At 45.2% G+C, this 21,075-nt stretch overlaps 1 protein-coding gene across 6 annotated transcripts in view; it reads left to right on the top strand.

Annotated features, from left to right (window-relative positions):
* UPP2 (uridine phosphorylase 2) overlaps positions 1-21,075 on the top strand; it is a 51,786-nt gene that overhangs the window by 9,819 nt on the left and 20,892 nt on the right. For 2 of the 6 annotated variants that reach the window (XM_075001080.1, XM_075001079.1), the window contains exons 3-4: positions 2,835-3,773; positions 19,660-19,777. The exons of 2 other annotated variants lie outside the window; for them this stretch is intronic. In XM_075001080.1, the coding sequence (XP_074857181.1) occupies positions 3,520-3,773; positions 19,660-19,777 (372 nt within the window). In that variant the 5' untranslated portion in view covers positions 2,835-3,519. Of the gene's footprint in view, positions 1-2,834; positions 3,774-10,177; positions 10,282-19,659; positions 19,778-21,075 lie in introns of those variants that run through there. 2 more of the 6 variants (XM_075001081.1, XM_075001083.1) reach the window with 2 other exon arrangements.

Below are 21,075 nucleotides of genomic sequence, written 5' to 3'. Positions count from 1 at the left end.
ATGGACATAGGAGATGGATGTGTTGAGAGTCTCTGGGTTAGACTAAGAGGGGTAAAAAACAAGGGTGACGTCCTGCTAGGTGTCTACTACAGGCTGCCTAGCCAGGTGGAAGGGGTGGATGAGGCTTTTTTTAAACAACTAACAAAGTCAAGCAGGGCCCCAGATTTGGTGGTGATGGGAGGACTTCAACTATCCAGATATATGTTGGGAAACCAATACAGCAGGGCACAGACTGTCCAGCAAGTTCTTGGATTGTATTGGAGACAATTTTTTATTCCAAAAGGTTGAAAAAGCTACCAGGGAGGAAGCTGTTTTAGATTTGATTTTAACAAATAGGGAGGAATTAGTAGAGAACTTGAAGGTGGAAGGCAGCTTGGGTGAAAGTGATCATGAAATCATAGAGTTCGCAATCCTGAGGAAGGGTAGAACAGAAAACAGCAAAATAGAGATAATGGATTTCAGGAGAGCAGATTTTGGTAAACTCAGAGAGCTGGTAGGTAAGGTCCCATGGGAAGCAAAACTGAGGGGAAAAACAGCTGAGGAGAGTTGGCAGTTTTTCAAAGGGACATTATTAAGGGCCCAAAAGCAAGCTATCCCACTGTGTAAGAAAGATAGAAAATATGGAAAAAGACCACCTTGGCTTAATCAGGAGATCTTGCATGATCTCAAAAAAAAAAAGGGAATTGTATAAAAAATGGAAACAAGGAAAAATTACAAAGGATGAATGTAGGCAAACAACACAAGTATGCAGGAGAAAGATTTGAAAGGCTAAGGCACAAAATGAGCTCAAACTAGCTACAGGCATAAAGGGAAACAAGAAGGCTTTTTATAACTATATTAGAAACAAGAGGAAGACCAGGGACAGGGTAGGGCCATTGCTCAGTGAGGAGGGAGAAACAGTAACAGGGAACTTGGAAACAGCAGAGATGCTTAATGACTTCGTTTCAGTCTTAACTGAGAAGTCTGATGAAGGAATGCCCAACATAGTGAATGCTAGTGGGAAAGGGGTAGGGTTAGAAGTTGAAATAAAAAAAGAACAAGTTAAAAATCACTTAGGAAAATTAGATGTCTGGAAGTCACCAGGGCCTGATGAAATGCACCCTAGAATACTCAAGGAGCTGATAGAGGAGGTATCTGAGTCTTTATCTATCATCTTTGGAAAATCATGGGAGACAGGAGAGATTCCAGAAGACTGGAAAAGGGCAACTATAGTGCCCATCTATAAAAAGAGGAATAAGAATAACCCAGGAAACTACAGGCCAGTCATTTTAACTTCTGTGCCAGGAAAGATAATGGAACAGGTAATCAAAGAAATCATCTGCAAGCACTTGGAAGGTGGGAAGGTAATAGGAAACAGCCAGCATGGGTTTGTAAAGAACAAATCTTGTCAGACTAATCTGATAGCTTTCTTTGATAGGATAACAAACCTTGTGGATAGGGGAGAAGCGGTAGATGTGGTATACCTAGACTTTAGTAAAGCATTTGATACGGTCTCTCATGATATTCTTATAAAAAAACTAGGCAAATACAATTTAGATGAGGCTACTATAAGGTGGGTGCATAACTGGCTGGATAACCGTACCCAGAGAGTAGTTCTTAATGGTTCTCAATCCTGCTGGAAAAGTATAACAAGCGGAGTTCCGCAGGGGTCTGTGTTAGGACCGGTTCTGTTCAATGTCTTCATCAATGATTTAGATATTGGCATAGAAAGTACGCTTATTAAGTTTGCAGATGATACGAAGTTGGGAGGGGTTGCAACTGCTTTGGAGGATAGGGTCATAATTCAAAATGATCTGGATAAATTGGAGAAATGGTCTGAGGTAAACAGGATGAAGTTTAATAAGGACAAATGCAAAGCGCTCCACTTGGGAAGGAACAATCAGTTTCACACATACAGAATGGGGAGAGACTGTCTAGGAACGACTACAGCAGAAAGGGATCTAGGGATTGTAGTGGACCACAAGCTAAATATGAGTCAACAGTGTGATGCTGTTGCAAAAAAAGGCAAACATGATTCTGGGATGCATTAACAGGTGTGTTGTGAACAAGACATGAGAAGTCATTCTTCCGCTCTACTCTGCGCTGGTTAGGCCTCAGCTGGAGTATTGTGTCCAGTTCTGGGCACTACAGTTCAAAAAAGATGTGGAGAAACTAGAGAGGGTCCAGAAAAGAGCAACAAGAATGATTAAAGGTCTAGAGAATGCGACCTATGAAAAAAGGTTGAAAGAATTGGGCTTGTTTAGTTTGGAAAAGAGAAGATTGAGGGGAGACATGATAGCGGTTTTCAGGTATCTAAAAGGGAGTCATAAGGAGGAAGGAGAGAACTTGTTCTTCTTGGCCTCTGAGGATAGAACAAGAGGCAACAGGCTTAAACTGCAGCAAGGGAGGTTTAGGGTTGGACATTAGGAAAAAGTTCCTAACTGTCAGGGCGGTCAAACAGTGGAATAAATTGCCAAGGGAGGTTGTGGAATCTCCATTGCTGGAGATATTTAAGAACAGGTTAGATAGATGTCGATCAGGGACGGTTTATATAGTAATTGGTCCTGCCATTGGGGCAGGGGGCTGAACTCAATGGCCTCTCGAGGTCCCTTCCAGTCCTAGTGTTCTATGATTGCTTGTTATTTGCGAAGGTACTAACTAACACAACTACCCATCTGTGCCTGTATTTTACAAGGGGATTTAATGTGAATGAAGGTGTTGGAAAGACCCAAGGGTATCTGCATTCCAGAGCTCTGTATGGCTGTGGTTTTTTTCAGTTGCACCTATACTAGAAATGGAATTACATATGCATTTCTGCTTTATATCATCATGTTTTACTTCATCTTTCAACACAGACAATTAAAACTCTACTGACTTGAATGCAGCAGATCTGTGATTTGTCCCTGGCTGTGCTACAAGGATAAAATACTTCCCTGCTTGAGTCTACAGAGCAGCACAGCAAAGTCTATCTATACCTGTACTGGACAGCAGTACAATCGACTAATGAAGAAAATAGTGATTGGGTTTAACTTGAGGCTGCACTTAAAGAAGAATTGCCCTGACAAAAGAATCAGGATTTGTCTGTCTCTGCGACAGAACAGACACAAAAGCCACGTCTGCATGAGCAAGTCCTTTCAGAAAATCAGGCCCTTTTCTGGAAGATCATGTGGAGCGTCTGCACACAAAAGGTGCTCTTTGGATCTGGGATTGAAAGAACGCAGCTCTTCTGCTCCCAGAAGCCCTCTTCTGCTCCTGGACCAGGAAGAGTGCCTCCTTTTGACAGAGTCTATTGAAAGAAGGCATACGTAGACACTCTGCGGGTCCCCCTTTCGAAAGAGGGGTCTGCCATGGCACCGGCTCGCTGGGGCACAGAGACACCCTGTCCAGCGCTTCCAGAACTCTATGTTTGCTGCATCTGGCCATGTGTAAAGCTGCCTAGAGCCAGAAACCCCATGGCAGGAAGCTGAGAGTGTGCTGGCAGCAAAGGCATGAGCCAGAACCGCACACCCTCATGGCTACCCCTGCAGCCAGACTCATGCCATGGCCATCAGCCAGCCTCCATATGAACCTCAGGGGCTCCCTACAGAGCCTGCAGAGAGGTCCCAGGAGCCTGCGCCAGTCCCAAGGTGGAAGGCACCCTCCTGGACAGAGCCAGAGATCAAGGACCTCCTGGGTCTCTGGCAGGAGGAGGATGTCTTCCACACAGCCACCAGCAAATGGAGGAACACCAGCTGGCCACTGGCCTCACCACCTGAGACCACCCTGCACGCACCTTGGAGCAAGTTCACTCCAAGGTGAAGGAACTCAGGCAGGGATACATGAGGGCCTGGGACACCACAAGGTGCTCAGGGGCAGGACAGGCCACCTGCCTATTTTACAGGGAGCTGCATGGGCTCCTCACAAGCATAGACAGCTCCCCCCACCCACCGTCCTTGACGTGGCAGCCGAGAGGGAGCGTCCAAGCAGGAGCTGCATCCAAGCAGGAGCCAAGGCCACCCAGACCCTGCATGGATCCTGGCCACCTGGGGCCAGAGACTGAGGGCCCCTCGGATGATGGAAAGTCATCCGAGGGGACCCACGTCACCGTGATCCTGGCAGGCTTGTCCAGCCAGGCGGCCTCCAGTTGGGCATCCCCAGACATCCCCCTGGAACCTTCAGATAAGTGCCCAGTGCCCCACACCCCTGGGGCAAAGATGTGGGGTGAGTTGGCCCTGCCACAGCCCGAAGTGGGACAGCTGTATGAGCGACAGCCAGATCCTAGACAGCCCACCAAGGAGCACACCTCCCTGGCATATGGGCATGCCCACAGGTGACACTCAGCACCTGCCCCTGGGGACAGTGCTGTGGGTTGCATGGGTGTGGCAGGGGGCTGGGAAAGGCCAAGTTGTGGCTGTCTCACCTGTGACCCAGGCAGGGCCCCTGCATGGCCACATACCCCCAACGGTCAGCCCCACCCCAAGGTACAGTGAGGGCCATGTGCAGCAGGGCCTGCTGTACACAGCACATAAGCCACTGCACCTGGGACACCCCGTCCCTTGGCGCAGGGGTCAGGGCACCTGCCTATGGACGGTGAGGGGCATAGCCCACAGGGCTGTGCTGCAGGGCTGACATGCCATCTCTTCCTCCCCTTCCATCCTTAGATCCATGCCATCCGAGGGGCCCGTCCACCCCTGGAGCCAGGCACTCCACCCTCGGCACCCAAGAGAGCTGGGCCACTAGTGAAATAACCTTTCCTAATATCCAGTCTACACCTCCTGCTCTGTAACTCGATGCCATTGTTCCTTGTTCTGTTGTCCATAGAACAGCCTCTCTCCATCCTCTTTAGAGGCCCCTTCAGGAAGCTGGAGGCTGCTATCAAATCGCCCCTCACTCGTCTCTTCTACAAACTAAATAACCCCAAATCCCTCAGCCTCTCCTCAGAGGTCATGTGCTCCAGCCCCTTAGTCATTTTCATGGCCCTCTGCTGAACCTGCTCCAGCACATCCACATCCTTTGTCTACTCGGGGGGCCCCAGAATTGGACACAATACTCCAGATGGGCACATAGAATTTCTTTTCCCTGCCCCCAGCAGAAACTGGTGGACTTGCTACTGTCTGCCAACTGGGGCTGCTGTACCCAGCACAGACCAGCTCATGCACAGAAGACACTGCTGCAGGGAGGAGAGGTAGCTAGAGGGCTCTTGGCAGCTGCAGTTCCCAGCACTGCCTGAGAGAAGCAGACAGCAGCATGTAGGAAATTCTGTTAAAGCCCAGGACCCAGCATCAGGCTGTTTCGCCCTCTGGATCCTTGGGCTTTTAGGGGTAGGTGGGTGGGTGTGGAGTCTGGGCTAGGAGGGGCCACAGCTGGGGGGGTGTCTGTGCAAGGGGGACTCTGAAGCTGGGCTTTGCAGGGTAGGTGATTTGGGTGTATTGGCTTTGGGGGGTGGGCACAGCTGTGCTTTGGAAGGGAAATGGGGCAGAGAAATAGAAACTGGGTTGTCATAGGGGTTTTGTGAACTTTCTACTCCTAGAGGAAATTTGGTGTGAGTCTGTATTGTTACATATCTGCTTACTGACAGGTATTTGGTAATAAATTACCAACACAATTGAAACTGGTGTGACGTATTGTTGTAATGCCAAATCAAATTTGCAGAATTTTAACATATTGTGCACAAAAAGAAAAATTTAAAGGGGATTTTTTGATTTTTCTTTTCTTTTCTTCTCCCCCCACCACAATTGCCCTAGGAGTAGCACAGTTCCAACCCCCTCAGTTCTCCACTCACTGCATTTGCAACTGTTCTCCAGTTAGTTCTCACTCAGGCCTTCCACTGTGACCCATCATCGTTTGTCGCAGTTCCTATTGCCATGGTGTCCAACCAGTTCTGAAGCAGTAGCTACTACAGTGGCTACTGCTCTAGCAAACTAGCCACGTTATTTTGAAAATATAGTTATTGTTCAAGGCAACCAGCCACCCTCAACTGGCCAAACAGCCACATGGGGCTAGCATGATGGACACTATGGTGCTATTGTTTCAGTGAATAGAATGCCATAAAATAGCTTATCTGAGACTTCTATTTATCCAGAATTAAAGGTGGCTATCATGTCTATCAGCTTTAAGGATGTCTGTGACTGCTCACAGATCAAACACATGCTTGCTGGCAGCTATTAACTATTTCCAGCATGGCCATACTTATAAACTAACCTGCCCTTCCTAACTCAGGAAGTAAAAGATGTCTCTATTAACGTACATCTGCACACACAGCTCTGCGTAGGATCTGAGTGGCAGATCTTCTGATGTAAGCGTTTGGGGTGGCCTCTTAAACTCAATTACAGAGAAACTTGCTGATCAAATGCAGAAGCAGCCAAAACCTTGTTCCTCAACACGACCTGCTTAAAGGCAGGTATCCTCCAAAGACTGTCCTGAATATTTGCATTGCAAACATGTGTGTTATGGACCTTCACCAATGGTCTTATAAATTTTTTATCCGTCTGAGCTGGGACAGGTAAAAAACCCCTTATAACAGGGTTTAATTGATTTCCATTATTGCTATAGAGAGCCATTGACAGGGCTTGGAGAAGAACACCTTGATCCCAGTTTTGAGTATTAAACCAGCAGCTTATCCTGCTGAAGCAAAATAAGTCTTAGGGCAGAATCACCACGGCCTACCCCTATATGCTGTAAGAGCTGCTGCTGCTCGAGCTGTCTTTTTGGTAGCTCTCCACAAAGGATGTGGCAGAGGAGCCTTAGCGCAGTATCATAAAAAATGGTCACCTAAAAGCTTCAATAGTTGCAGATGGGCTTAAAATAAAGAGAATGAAGGAGACTGTGATCACTGCAACTGCTTACAGAGGTGTAGTGATGTAGCATCCGTGAAAACAACACTTACTGTGAAAGCAAGGAAGTGCCATTTTGACAGCCTGAGGCCCAAGAATCACAAACAGCTCGTCAGCGTACACACCGTGAGGCAGGAGACTCTGAAATTGTCCAATAAACCAGGATTTGCAGGTAGTGCAACTGTGGTTCCATTTTTCCATAACAGAGCAGAGCGGCGTGATGCAAAGAGCTGCCCTCTCAGCTTTCCCTCTTCCTTCCTCACAGGAGTTATAGAGCAGTGACTGTCAAACTCGCTGATGGGGGGGTGCAAGTGTTGGTGGTGCAAAGGGGGCAACTTCCCCAGAGCCCCACGATTCAATAGGGCCCAGGGCTCCTGGCTGCTATTACTGTAGCAGCAGCTGGAGCCCTGGGCCCTTTACATTGCTACCAGAGTCCCTGCACCTCACGCTCTGGGTGGCTCTGAAGGCTGGCAAAGGAGGCAGGGAGTGGCATGATGTAGGCACTGCTGCAGGCTGGTGGCTCCAGCCCCGCCCCTTCTCCTCAAGGCCCCACCCCTTCTGGGAGCACAGAGCCACCTTGCCCAGGAGCCAGGCCCTGCTGGTGACTGTCAACCTTTCCTGATTACTGTGCCCATTCAGGAGCCTGCAATGGTTTATCTACTCCCAAGTTTCACCTCACTTAAAAGCTACTTGCTTACAAAATCAAACATAAAAATTCAAACATGTCACAGCACACTATTACTGAAAAATTGCTTACTTTGTCATTTTTACCATGGAGTTATAAAATAAATCAATTGGAATATAAATATTGTGCTTACATTTCAGCGTATAGTATATACAGTTGCATAATAAACAAGCCACTGTCTGTATGAAATGTTACTTTGTACTGACTTTGCCAGTGCTTTTTATGTAGCCCGTTAGAGAACAGGATAATCTCTAGATGCATTGACATACTCCCTGGAAGACCTCTGTGTACCCCTGGGGTGTGCATACCATTGCTTGGGAACCACTGCTATAGTGCCTGAAATTGAACTGCCCTTACACTGTGTCTGCTGTTGGAAACAGCCAGTAAAATGGCGGTCCTCATTAGCAGCCCCAAGTTCTTGCCTGTGAGAGCAGATATGCAATGCCTCCCTCAACAAGACCCCATCCCCCTACAACTGGCACAAGGGGCTCTCTTCAGGACTTAATCCCCAGGCTTTGGGCAGGGCCCTGAAGCCACATGGGGGGCTCCCTCAGAGGATAAGTCTGGTCCCAGGTTTAAGAATGTACAGTGCTTCCCTCTGGGGAAATAGTGAGTATGGGACACTGTCCACGAGGAAGTGCTACAGAAAAAGCAGGAGTAACTCCCTTAGAAGAAATGGGGGCTTGTTGTACAGCGGGAAGCCAACAAAAGAACAATGATACACAGATGTCAGTGTTCAACCCTAGATGCCAAAATGCTTTACAAGGGAGATAGTATCATTATGACAGTTTTCCAGATGGGAAAACCAAAGTTCAGAGAGAAAAAGTGACTTGTCCAAGATCTCCCAGCAAAGCGGTGGCAGAGCTAGGAATTTAACCTCAGTCTCGTGAGTCCCAAGCCAGTGCACTAACTAGATTACACTGCCTCCTGGCAAATGAGTAATAAGGCTGAGCAGCCAAAGGGAATTAGGCACCCAACAGCCACTAAATTTCAATGGGAGTTGGGTATCTAGTTTTCATTGCCTCTTGGGGAAATCCCAGCGCATAGCAACAGAAAGCAAGCATTTCATCTTGTAACTAGCTTTGTAGCTAACTCTTAAAATAACAACAATGCCAGTAAACAGAATGCTGTAAAAAAAACCCACTCATATTCCACCTCTTCCCTCCAAATCCCCACAGCTATTTTGAAATAACACTACCACACACAAAATCTTATTTCAAAATAGCACTTAGGTGTTCCAAAATGCATTGTCTGCACACATAGGCCATGTCCACACTAGCCCCCACTTTCAGAGGAGGCATGGTAATGAGGGATTTTGGCAGATGCTAATGAGGTTCTACTGTGAATACGCAGCACCTCATTAGCATAATGGCAGCCACATGGGATTCGAAAGTGCCACTTTTGAAAGGCATGCTGCCCATGTAGATGGGGGCCTTTTGAAAGGACCCCTGATTTCAAAAGCCCCTTCTTCCTAAAACCAAATGGTGATGGACAGGAGAGAGGGTACACAAAGCAGCTAGAGTAGCTATCTCTCAAGAAGCATGGTAAGAATAAGACCACATCACAGGGGAAGACTGCAAACCTTTTCACTGATACCAGGTAGCAGTCTTTTGAACTGGTCGTGCTAGTTGTAAAAAGTAAAAAGAATTATGAAGGTGGGCTTTCCTTCCTGCTATCCTGCTAGCTCTCAAAGATTTCTGTATCAGATGTGTTACATCTGCAAGCAGAGATGGCTTTTTCTACCTGCTAATCCTGCTAATTCATCTGGGCACTGGCCCCCCGAGCTGCAGTCTTTCCAACTGAAGCATTATCACAGGTAATAATTTTTTTGCAGACTAAATCATTCCCCTAGCAATGGTTGTGTAACTCCATTAATTTCACAAATGACAAGCTGTCCAGTAGCACCTTAAAGACGAACAACTTTAGGTAATTAGTGTTTGTGCATCACACCCACTTCTTCAGTGCCTTTGCACTCATGTAACCAATTGGAACACAGTAAACTATTTTGTCAGACACACAAGAACCATTAGAACCCTGCTCTCTCCCCATAGCTATGTTTCCTCTGCAGCACTAAAAAGCAGAAAAAGGTTTGAGTCACTGAATGGAAGACTAGTATCAGAGGGGTCGCCATGTTTGTCTGTATCGGCAAAAACAACGAGAAGTCCTGTGGCGCCTTATAGACTAACTGAATTTTTAGAGCATAAGCTTTTGTGGGCAAAGACCCGCTGCGTCAGATGCGTGGAATGGAAGAGTCCGAATAATAACGCACCAGGAACAGGTCCAGTGAGTAAGATGAACCCCACTTCAGCTTGACCAATGAAAACACTCCCAAGGAAGAGAGCAACCCCAACCGGCAAGCTTATACTGTGATCTCATCTCCATTAAAAGCTTTATAACTGCTATTTGAAAGCAACATTATTATTGAATTCCTTCTCTCAAGTAATGGTAATTAGGCAAAACTGTAAAGATTTTAATGGCAATCACTATATTAAGTTGAAAGTGCCTGAAACACTTACAGCTTTGTTGTGAGAAGTGTACTGATTATGTTGATTGACTTCTGCAATTAAAGACTGGGGTGGAGGGGAAAGATGTACGTAGATGCCTGAGAACATGTTTTTTAAATGCCTGAGACTGCAAAGTGTTGCATTCAAGAGGCAAAAATCACACTCTTCATGACTAGTTCAGAGCCTCAGGAGTAAGTCATGTGAGTCGGGAATATTTTGGAAATACCCAGAGAAAGAAGAGCTCCATCCCGTGAGCAATCTCCCAGACCCTGTCGTTCCCAGTGCCGCCAGCCTACAGAGGGTAAGTCATGTCACCTGTGTGTTTTTTGTAATATTGGCTCACAATGCTTACTCACCTATGTAAAATGCCTAGAGATCACTGGATGAAAACTGTTGAAAAGACAAGTAGCTTTAGAATAGAAACATGATGCATTTCTCACCAAAAAGTACCCAAGCTCTTGGCTGGGGTAAAACAGTGCGTATTCCACTTTAGTAACGGAACTTCAAACTTGCAACATATGGCAGAGGAGGACAGCTCCGAGTCCTATACTCCAAGGTGTTCTTTCCCCAGGCACATTTCCAGTAAAGGATTGAATAATGCTGGTGATTAGCTGCTAAAACTAAAGTGGTCTTTGGGGGACCATGTGTGTTAAATACAATGCTGTGTGATGGGATGGATGGGCTCCGCCTGGATGAGAAAGGTGCCAGAGCAGCCCTGGCATCCGGCTGCCCTAACCTCTCCAGCCCTGTCAATCATGCAAGAGCAAGAGGAGGTCCACAAAAGGGAGTAAACAATGGTTAGTGGGGAAAGGATTGGGATTGCCTTAAAGAACAGACAGCAGGAGTGATTCCTGAAACTGTGCAGGGAACTCCCGGGCAGGAAACCTTCACCTTGCCCTGAGGAGAACACAGTGGACTTCCACAGAGACAGACAGACAGGCCAAGCCTGCCTCAGGGACCCAGCCAGAGAGATTTCCCCAAACCCATTGTGCTGGGGCTGGATTGTTGGCAGCACTGTAGATTCATCCCCACCAGTGTTTGCTGGGACTGCTGGAAAGGAGGATCCCTGAGTGCGTGGGCATTTCTGCCTTTCCCTTTGACCCCCCAGCCGGAGAGACATACAGAGATCTGAAAAGGGCAGAACCCCGCTGAAAAGAGTAAGGAAATGGGATGCATGTTGTCAACACACAAGGTAGCCAAGTGGTGTGATTCCCCCACCCCCAACAGAGGAACTGCCAAGGACTCTGGTGCAACAGGATTTAAAAAACAAAGGTCTGAACACAGACTTCATCTGTTTTAGTTGCTGGACTGCTGCAAACGTGCTTTGCCTATCATCTGAAAAAAGACAGTCAAATCAAAGGTCACCAAATACGCATCCAAGAGGAGAATTCTGCTCTAAGACTTTTTCATGTGTCCTTCCAATCTTCTTTTGTCCAACCCAGTGCAGTCCTAGCCATGCCTTGTCTCTATGTCCTAGAAGTGCACCTGTGGCTAAGGACAGCCTCAGTAGCAGATGTTCTTCACTCTAAAGCATGACTTTTATATGAAGTGCGTACTCTGGAGATCAATAGCCTCAAGCTTCCATGGGGTTCTTAATAGATGGTCTGAACATAGTCCACAAGGTTAATATGTTATTAGCTACTTCTGCTCACACATCATTCCATAATCACTCCAGCTACTTTGTGGTTTTTTTACTTCTTACAAGCTAAAAAAATGACGCTTCTGAGCTGTTTCTGAAGACCAGTCTTGGATGAATGAGTGAGTGGCACATTACGCTATGATTTAGATTTTATTACTTACAAAAATTACACCACCTGAAATGTGTTTTTAACAGGGGATGCAGGTTTGTCTGAATAGCCAAATATGTAATATTTGGATTTTTTTTTAAGTGGAAGCTAACTGACTATTGTACAAAACTACCACATACGAAATGCTAATGGCTTTCTGACATGAAAAACACTTTCAACTCATTTTAAAAGAGACTGAGGTCTTATTTAAATATAGATCAAAATAAAAGGACATTTCATAGCACAGGGAGGAGAGAAAGTTGGGTCCACACAGTTAAAGCACAGAAGAAAACCCAGTGGCAGGAAGGCAAAAGCAGAACTGCCTGCAACAACAATACAGCCACTACGGTCTGCAAGAGCTGCTTAGCGATGAAGCTGCTTTTTTGGTGAGCCAGCAGAATACACTGCAATTAGCTTTGCCTTATTTAACAAAGGAATCGCCATGATTGCCAGATCTGCCTGTGTAGGAGATGGCTGCAGCCTGCACATATTCTTACAGCAGTTAAAAAGCAGCCCTGGTAACACCTATTGCTTTACTAGTCATCTCTGATCAAGAGGCATGAGCAGTCGCAGGAGGGCATAGGAAAAAGCTGCTCTGCTCAGGTTTCCTATCCAGCCTTATGGAGATCTTCCCATCAGTTAACCAACAGATGCCCAGATGCTTTGTATATTGGGCAGACTTCAAACTCTCTTAGACAAAGAGTTAAGGGGCACAAAACAGACAAAAAAACACTCCTGATTCACAAACCGGTCAGCTGACATTTTAAGGAGTGGGCCATTCTGTTAATGACTTAGGAGTTTGCATCTTACCGAAGAGGAATTTTCACACTACTTTGGAAAGAGAGGCTGCTGAACTCTCTTTTATATTCAAATTCAACACATTAATGTGGTTTGAACAGGGATGTGAATTTTCTGGGTCATTACAGGGGCTCTTTTGCATACTTGGCTTAATCTAATTCTTGACTCTCTCCCCGCCTTCTGCCCCTCTACCCTCTGATTTGCTCACCTTGATAATTTTTTTTCTGATTTGTCAACCTTGATTACTATTTTTGGTTCTCTGTGCCTTAAATATTGAATCTGTTCTGGTACGCCTATGGTCTGAAGAAGTGGGTCTGTCCCACGAAAGCTCATCACCTAATAAATCATTTTGTTAGTCTTTAAAGTGCTACTGTACTGCTTTTTTGTTTTAATAGTATGTAGACTAGCATGGCTTTCTCTCTGTTATTAAACAGTAGAGCTGTTACTTATGGCACTTAAATCTCACCCTGAGTTTTCTGTGATTACTGCAGACCAAAAGTGTTGGCTAACAAAATTGGCACCAGAATCAGACATGTTAATTAATTGCTCCAGTTTAATTCAATAGAGTAATTAATTACCTAACACTCAGCTAATTAGCTGATACTTTCATCTGCCAAAGCTAGACATAGATGCCAAATGGGAGCTCTGGGCCCCACCAATCAACGCATCTTTAAAGAAGATTGCAGGTAAGAACAGACTGTGAGGCGCTCTTCTAGGCAGCACCACCACTACCCTCAACCATCCTGCTCACCCTTAGCTTCTTTTTCGTATGTTCCTAAAAGATAGTATTTACATGCAGGCCTGCCAACGGAGGGGGCAAAGGAGGCAATTGCCCTGGGGCCCAATGACTAAATGGGGTATGGGAGGGTGCTTGGGTGAAGGGGGCAGTTGTGACCTGGGGCAGGGGATTCTACTCCAGCAGTGCCAGCGACTGGAGCACCAGGCCCTTTAAATCGCCACGAGAGCGCCGCATCTCACTCTGCACACGGCACTGAGGACTGGGCTCCTTCTGCCTGAGGCCCCGCCCCTTCTGGGGTTGTGCAGCCAACCTCCCCCACTTTGCCCAGCGGCCCACAGAGGCTGTCAGCTCCATGGCATATGTTGCAAACATCAGTGCACAGTTATCTCAAAGCAGAGGCAAGTGCCATCACTATTGCTGTCTTTGCTAGTTGTTTCTCTTATAAATGTCCTCTGGGAGCATCACGGAGTTTTGCAGTGCAACCCATTCCAAGCAATTTTTGAATAGCTACCGAGCCAGCCATTGCTGTTGATTGTGGGTTTTGTCAGAAACTCTTCTAAAACAGAAATAGCAAAAACCAGCAGCAGATTGGTCTGGAAAGCTTTTCTGTGTTAATCTCAATGCACCAAAAGATTAATCTCTCCTGAACCAGCACAGGTTTATATCTTCCTGAATGGTTTGAGATGTTTGTGCCACTTCCTCCACTCCTGTAACTGAGCCTGGTTTTGGGAGGCTTGCGTAGGTGACTCTAAGGGGGATGAGATTTAGGCGCTGCAATTTTAGGCATTTATTTGAACCAAGCCTCCAAGTGCCCCAGGGACTCAGTCTTGCAACCATCATTCCTGTGAGAGAGCTCACTGGAGGAACAGAAATTAAGTATGGGTGATAGAACCAGGCTCCAGACCAGGGCCAGGCACAATACGGCCTGCAGGGCAGATCTGGCCTGCCAAGACACCAGATCTAGCCTGCAGACACAGAGGGGGAGCCTCAGCAAGGCCCCCAGCTTGACCTGCCCTCCCCCTTGCACGCCACTCAGAAAAGTAGCTGTGGGGCCCTGTTTCTTTCAATGGCTGTGAGCCCAGGGTTGGGGGCAGAGAGGCTTCAGGCACTGCTCCCACCCTCAGCACAATCCCATAGGCTGGTATCTGACCAATAGGAGTTTCCTTTTAGAAGCACCCCTTCCCCTCCTCTGAAGCTTGCAGATGCCTGCAAATTCAGCTGTGCTGCTGGCTGAGAGTCACCCAAGTGAGTCTCCGGGTCAGAGCTTGCCTCTGGCACCCCAGACCTTCCCTTCCCCCCAACTCCCTCACCTCATGTAACCCTAACCCTCTGACCCCTCTCCTCCACCCATATTCCACTTAAACCAAACCCTCTGTTTCCCCTTCTCCATTCATATCCCCTTCCACAACCCGCACCACAATCCTCTGCCGTATATCACAACAAAACCCATACACCCTCTCCTGCACCCCAGTCCCCTGCCCCAGATCACAACTGCTTCCTTCACCCTAACTCCCTCTCAGACCCCACAACCCCTCCTGCACCCCAGTCCCTTACCCCAAGCTCCCTTCTGCACCCAACCTCCATCCCAGACTCCACATCTCCTCCATTAATATAATGGAAGAGTGCAGCCCTTGACCACTTATCAAATTCTCCGAGTAGCCCCAGCATCAAAAATATTTCCCACCTGTACCCTAGATTATAAACTCTTTGAAGCAGGGACTGTCTCTTTGTTGTGCTTGTACAGCCCCTAGCACAGCGGGGATGTAGTCTGTGACTAGAGCTATTAAGTGCTAGGACAATATAAATAAATACAAATAGAGATGCCTTCTAGTCACTAAATTCAGCCAGTTAAATCTGGCTAGTTACACAGCCAGAGGGCCTAACAACAGGAAATTCTTTTTCCTATTATCCCTGAAATGCTAATTTCATACCAGACTTCTATTTTATGTCTGCATGAACAAACTTCAGATTACAACCCAGGTATTAAAATGCTCACTTGAATGCTGTAGCATCCCAAGCAACAGAATTCCTCAAACCAAAGCAGTAAGACACAGAACTATGCTTTGTCAACCATGTCCACACTGCCTGAGTATTCACATGCCACTCCCAACGGCTCAGGGTAAAATCTAGGGTAGTTTCTCTGGGAGCACTCTATTCTTTCCCTGTGCCAAATTCCTGGCCAAGAATCCAAAGAGGAAGCGCCCAGATAATGCAAACATTTTGGAGAGGTATAAAAAAGGATTGTGCTTTGGGAGCTGTTTGAAATCTCTGTTTTGTTGCAGGCTTTTGTTACAAATTTGAAAGCCAGGGCAGATTTATCAAAAGGTTTGCTCTCTGCTCATTAACCATTGGAGAAAACAGAGGGATTTATTATTGTGCTGAATGAAGTAATGAGACCTTAATGATTTTATAAACCAAGGGTAAGGATTTGGTCTACTTTGCACATGGAAGCAAAATTTAGGAGATAAAATCTATCACCACTTAAAATCAAATTTAATATTTTGCATTAGACCAAGGCAAGCAACAGAGTTTTCGCTTTTCATTTCATTAGGAGTGCTAGGAAATTTCTTAACTTCCAAAACTGAACAAAAGAAAAGAATTCAAAATTTCCCATGAAACAGAACTCTGAAAACAGTTTCATTTTGGATTGATCAAAACCTTTTGATCTGTTTTCAACTGTTCTTTTGTACTGTATTACAGATAATTAAGAAACTGAAATTAACAGTCATTTTGAAACAGAAAATCAAATATCCCATTGCAGAAGAGTTGAAGTGTTTCGTTTCAACCTTATCAAAATGCTGCTTTTCAATTTTTTTTCTTTCCAAACAAACTTTCTTCAAATAGAATCATTTCTGATGTTTTGCAATCCAAACATTTCTGACCTAGTTTGCGTAAATCCTTGTGATCCAAAGTCATCAACGTTCTCCTGGCTCAGGCTGTCACATGGACCTTACATACATTTTCAACAGAAGCCTATGGAATTATGAAAATAAGTAGACAATTTGCATTCTCTGCCTCTTCTGTTTCAAAAATATATATGTGCCACGTGAACCTTGTGCTGGGATAGTAACAGAGAGGTAGCCGTGTTAGTCTGTACTCCAACAAAACAAACCAGCAGAAATGTAGCACTTTAAAGACAAACAAAATGATTTATTTGGTGATGAGCTTTCATGGGACAGACCCACTTCTTCAGATCAATTTCATTTCCAATACAGACAGACTTATATAAGTGCAGAGGACCAAAAAGAAAAAAAATCGCAATAAAAACTGTAAAATCAAATAGGAGAGAAGGAAGGTAGCGAGAGGTGGGGGGTTGTTAATTGTCCTGTCTGACATAATTATAAGTATCAAAGAAAAGGAAGCAGTCTTTGTAACTTGAGAGGTAGTTAATGTCTCTGTTCATACTCCGTGTTAGTGTGTTGAATTTGAATATGTACTCAGAAGCCTCACGCTCTAACCTGTTGTTAAATTCCCTGTGATGCAGGATGAAGATTCTCAGGTCTTTAACAGAATGGCCCACTCCATTGAAGTGTTCACTGACAGGCTTATGTGTATTGAGTTTCTTGATGTCTGCTTTGTGTCCATTTATTCTTTGGTGAAGGTTTTGCCCAGTCTGTCCAATGTACATAGTGTCAGGGCATTGTTGGCACATAATAGCGTATATAATGTTGCTGGAATTGCACAAGAATGTGCCTTTGATCTTGTAACTAACATGGTTAGGTCCAGTGATGGTGTCCCCAGAATAAATATGTGGACAAAGTTGGCAGCAGGGTTTCTTGCAGGGAAAAGTTTCAGGATTCGTATTACTGTGGTGTAGGCTGTGATTGCTGGAGAGAATCTTTCTCAGGTTAGGAGGTTGTCTTCAGGAAAGGACAGGCTTGTTACCTAGAGCCTTCTGGAGTGTAGCATCCTGATCCAAAATAGGTTGTAGATTTTTAATGATGTGTTGCAGGCGTTTGAGTAGGGGGCTATAGGTGATGACAGGTGGTGTTCTGTTGTTGATCTTCTTGGGCCTATCTTAAAGTAGCTGGTTTCTGGGTATTCGTACGGCCCTGTCAATTTGTTTTTTTACTTCTCATGCTGGGATGACTGCCAAGGGTGAGATCCAGGGACTCTGATCAAAGAGCAAGTGTGTCAACAGCAGGAGGTTAGCTAGCTTGGCCCTTCTGCTACCTCAGCATTATGATGGGACATACGATAAAGTTAGAAATGACACTCCTTCAAAAATAGCCAATCTGGGGCCCTACCATAATAACTGGAGGTGAGTTAAGGGAATACGTGACACACCTTCAGAAGTAGCCAATCTGAATCCTGTAATACTGTCCTGAAGATGATCTACTGAAACACACAGCATTACCTCTACAGGAATAGGAATATTTTGCAGCTGGTTGAGTAGAAAAGAGAAGAGAAAAAGTTCCATGGTTGTTCTTGGAAATATCACAAAGTGAAAAGAGGATATTTAACTGACTGCCAAGTTGCTTCAAATATTCATATTAAATCCTGTAAATTAGCAGCTGAAGCAACAGAAGCCCACTGAGTTTGTGACAACTGAGAAGTGTTTTTTCTGAAGGGTGGGGGGGAATTCATAATATCTTTTTTAAACTGACTCCAACAAACCTATTATGACTGAGAGGAAAGGTCATGCTGGGTAAGTGAGTTCTGAATTTGTTTTGATAAGATAGCTGTTAGCCTTTGTTTTAGTTTTTATTTTGAACATTGTATTACACTTCTCTTTAATCCTCTTGCATTTATTATACAATTGGAACAGAAATGCAAACTGAAGCCCCATTGCCTTATGAATCTCATTTTAATTTAAATGTGGATTATTGCACAGTGATTTATTAAGATGTTCAGACAATATGAAAAATGCAACTTGTGTTAAGGTTCCAGTGAGCTCCAGTATGTGAGACAATAAAGTCAGTATCTAAGTGCATTATTTATCCAGCAATTCTGGGAGAAATGTATGAAAGAATTATGGCTCTTCCCATTGCTAAAGTTAGTGGAAAATATTGACTGTTTTGCTGAACTTTGTGGAGATGGCACTTACAAAGTATTTAAGGTTTCTAATGACTGTATAGCAGCAGCAAAACGCGGTTACTATCATATTAAACAGTTCAAGAGACTTGGCTTTGGCAACACCTGGAACGGTAAGATCTTCCCTAAACATTACAGCCAGTGACTGTTTGGGTAATGCTGAGTCCCCTTACAGACACAGATTCTAACAGGAGTCTGGGACTGCCAGCTGCTTAGAACTCATGAAGGGACCAGCAGCAAAGCACTGGCAGCAAACTACCGGTGGATGCTATCACTGCAGCTAATTGAGAATTAAACACGAGGATGAGTGGCATTAGTGGATGGGTATGAAGCCCCGATGCAGTCGGATGTCTGGAGGGCCCAACCTGAGAAATAATTATTTGGAATGGATGCAGTAAGCATGCGCTTTAATGCTGAATGCAATGGGACAGCCTTGCCTCCCTTTGTTTTCCTACCTGTCTAGAGCTGTTGGCTCCTTCCTTGTTGCGCCTGTATTATGTTATGTTTGCACTGGTCCCTCCTGAGAAGCTTTTCTCTGTTCTCACAGAATGGGATTTTTCCAGATCTTCTAATTCTGACTCTCCCCTTGTTCCTCGCACTTCCTCCCTCTTTTGTGTCCTCACGGGTTTTCCTTCTTCTTCTCCTCTCTTTCTCCCCTGTGGTCTGTCTGTCCTACACTTATACCTCCCTGCATGGTTTTGTCTCCTGTCCCTTTACTTCCATCACCAGCGATATCCTACTCCGCCACCCCACACTTCTTCCTTATTTATTTCTTCACTCCCATCCCTCCTCAAAAGCTCCCTCCTCTGACTTTGCATTGTTTCGGGAAGGAGTTGACACCGCCCACTCCATTCCTACGGGAGTAATGGTTTGCTCATGAGACACAATCATTTGTCTGATGGACTGCTCTGCCATCTCAGTCTGCCCCTCACAGGTGGCAGCATCAGACCCCACTCTGTGTTTCACATCAGTGGCAGCCTGTTTCAGTCAGATGACCAATAGCAGAGGTGCGATTTCATAAAAAATGGTGAGGAAAGGAGTGGGTGTGAAGGTGCTTGAGTCGGGCAGCTGCATCAAGGAGGCATCTACAGAACAATAAAAACTGAATGCGAAGAGGACAGGCTGTTGTCTGTCTCCCCCTTCTGCTCCCGCCCCTGGGGTTGGGCTTTTTACATATAGCCATGATGTCATGAGCAGAACATTCTAACAAAGAATCAAAGTTTCAAAGTGAGCGCTCCAATATTGTTTCTTGTGTCATGAATTCCTGTCTCTGTTTGATCTGACTTGTTCATAAAACCTCTCAAAATGTTTTTTCCCCCAGAAATGGGTTCGTTCATGTTAAAAACCCTCATTTGGATTCAATGGATGAAGATATCCTTTATCACTTAAATTTAGGAACTAAAACTCACAACTTACCGGTGATGTTTGGTGACGTTAAGGTAAACAAAAAAATGCCAAGGTGACACAACAGCTCATTTTCTTCAGGCTTGTCTTTCTTCAAACTTCTCTTACTATGGACTTTATCTAGGGTCTTCTTAATTCTCACTTGGAACATGAGTTAACTTCCCTGAGGCTGATGCCATTCTGTGAAGCAACTTACTAAAACTGGGCTGCAGATGCAGCGGGGGCAAGTACCCTTCTTTTCTCAATAAATTGTGCAGATGCCAAATTAAACTTATCACAGCCATAATGGGGTAAAATTATCCTTGGTGGAGTTCCTCTGACTTCAGAACAGAAAGAGTACAGTGACTCCAAAGGATGAATTTGGCTGATCATGTCCGTGATAGCTGTCATTTCCAAGTCTCTGTATGGGAAGCAGGATGCACTCAACTGCTGCACCAACAGCATGGATTCTTAATTACTTCAGAGAATGGCTTTGACCTCAATTTCTCAAGGAATTGCTACTCACCCTGATAGCTCAAAGATAAGATGTGATACAGAGATGTATATATGCAAAGATTCTTTCCACCCCAAATCTAAGAAGGCCTGAAGTTCATCGCATGATAAGAAACTCAAAACAAAAAGCTTTCTTTAATCAAACCTGCCTTGGTAAAACTCTGGTTTCCAATCTGCCCTGGCATCAGTGCAGTGACACAGGGGAGGAATATTTGGGCTGAAATATTTGGCCATCATCTGCTTGAGACAAATGACCTAAGACTTTATGTTTCTGACTGAGAACTGAGGTCAAAGTATATCTTATGATGATTATGAATCTTTTCTGTTTATTAACAAAGGGCTCATCTCCATGGGAGGGAGGCAAGAGGGTTAATGCACAGTTTTTGCTGGGCATCAGATATCACACCATACTCATGCCTCAGCTTTGGTGGGCATACAGGATGCTGTATCTACTCATGCACATCAGCGTGTACATCTGGCAACAGTTTGCTGTAAACTGAGAGCAGGGCTTTCCATGCTCAGCTACTGAGCAGTGTGCATTCTGGGGCTTTTCTTGCTACGTTGTGGGATGCATAATGGAAGCCAACCTAGTTTAACATTTTTTTTTTAAATCTCATGATTCAGATATCTTTGCCCCATACTTCCTTTATGGGCAGGCTTGTGCCACCGCTGAACTGCTGTCATCCGACATGGATCCAGCAGTTGCCTCCACTGCCATGCTGGAAATGTCAAATGGGCAGAGACTGCTGGGCAGCGTTTCAGCATTCAAAGCTGGAAAATTTCAGTTTGAGACTTTGCCTACTGCACCTCTTAACAGATGAAGTGGCAGCAGCAGCAGCTC

Source organism: Carettochelys insculpta, chromosome 8 (assembly GCF_033958435.1).
Source record: "Carettochelys insculpta isolate YL-2023 chromosome 8, ASM3395843v1, whole genome shotgun sequence".
Classification (NCBI taxonomy): domain Eukaryota; kingdom Metazoa; phylum Chordata; order Testudines; family Carettochelyidae; genus Carettochelys; species Carettochelys insculpta.
This window is presented reverse-complemented; position numbering and strand designations above follow the sequence as displayed.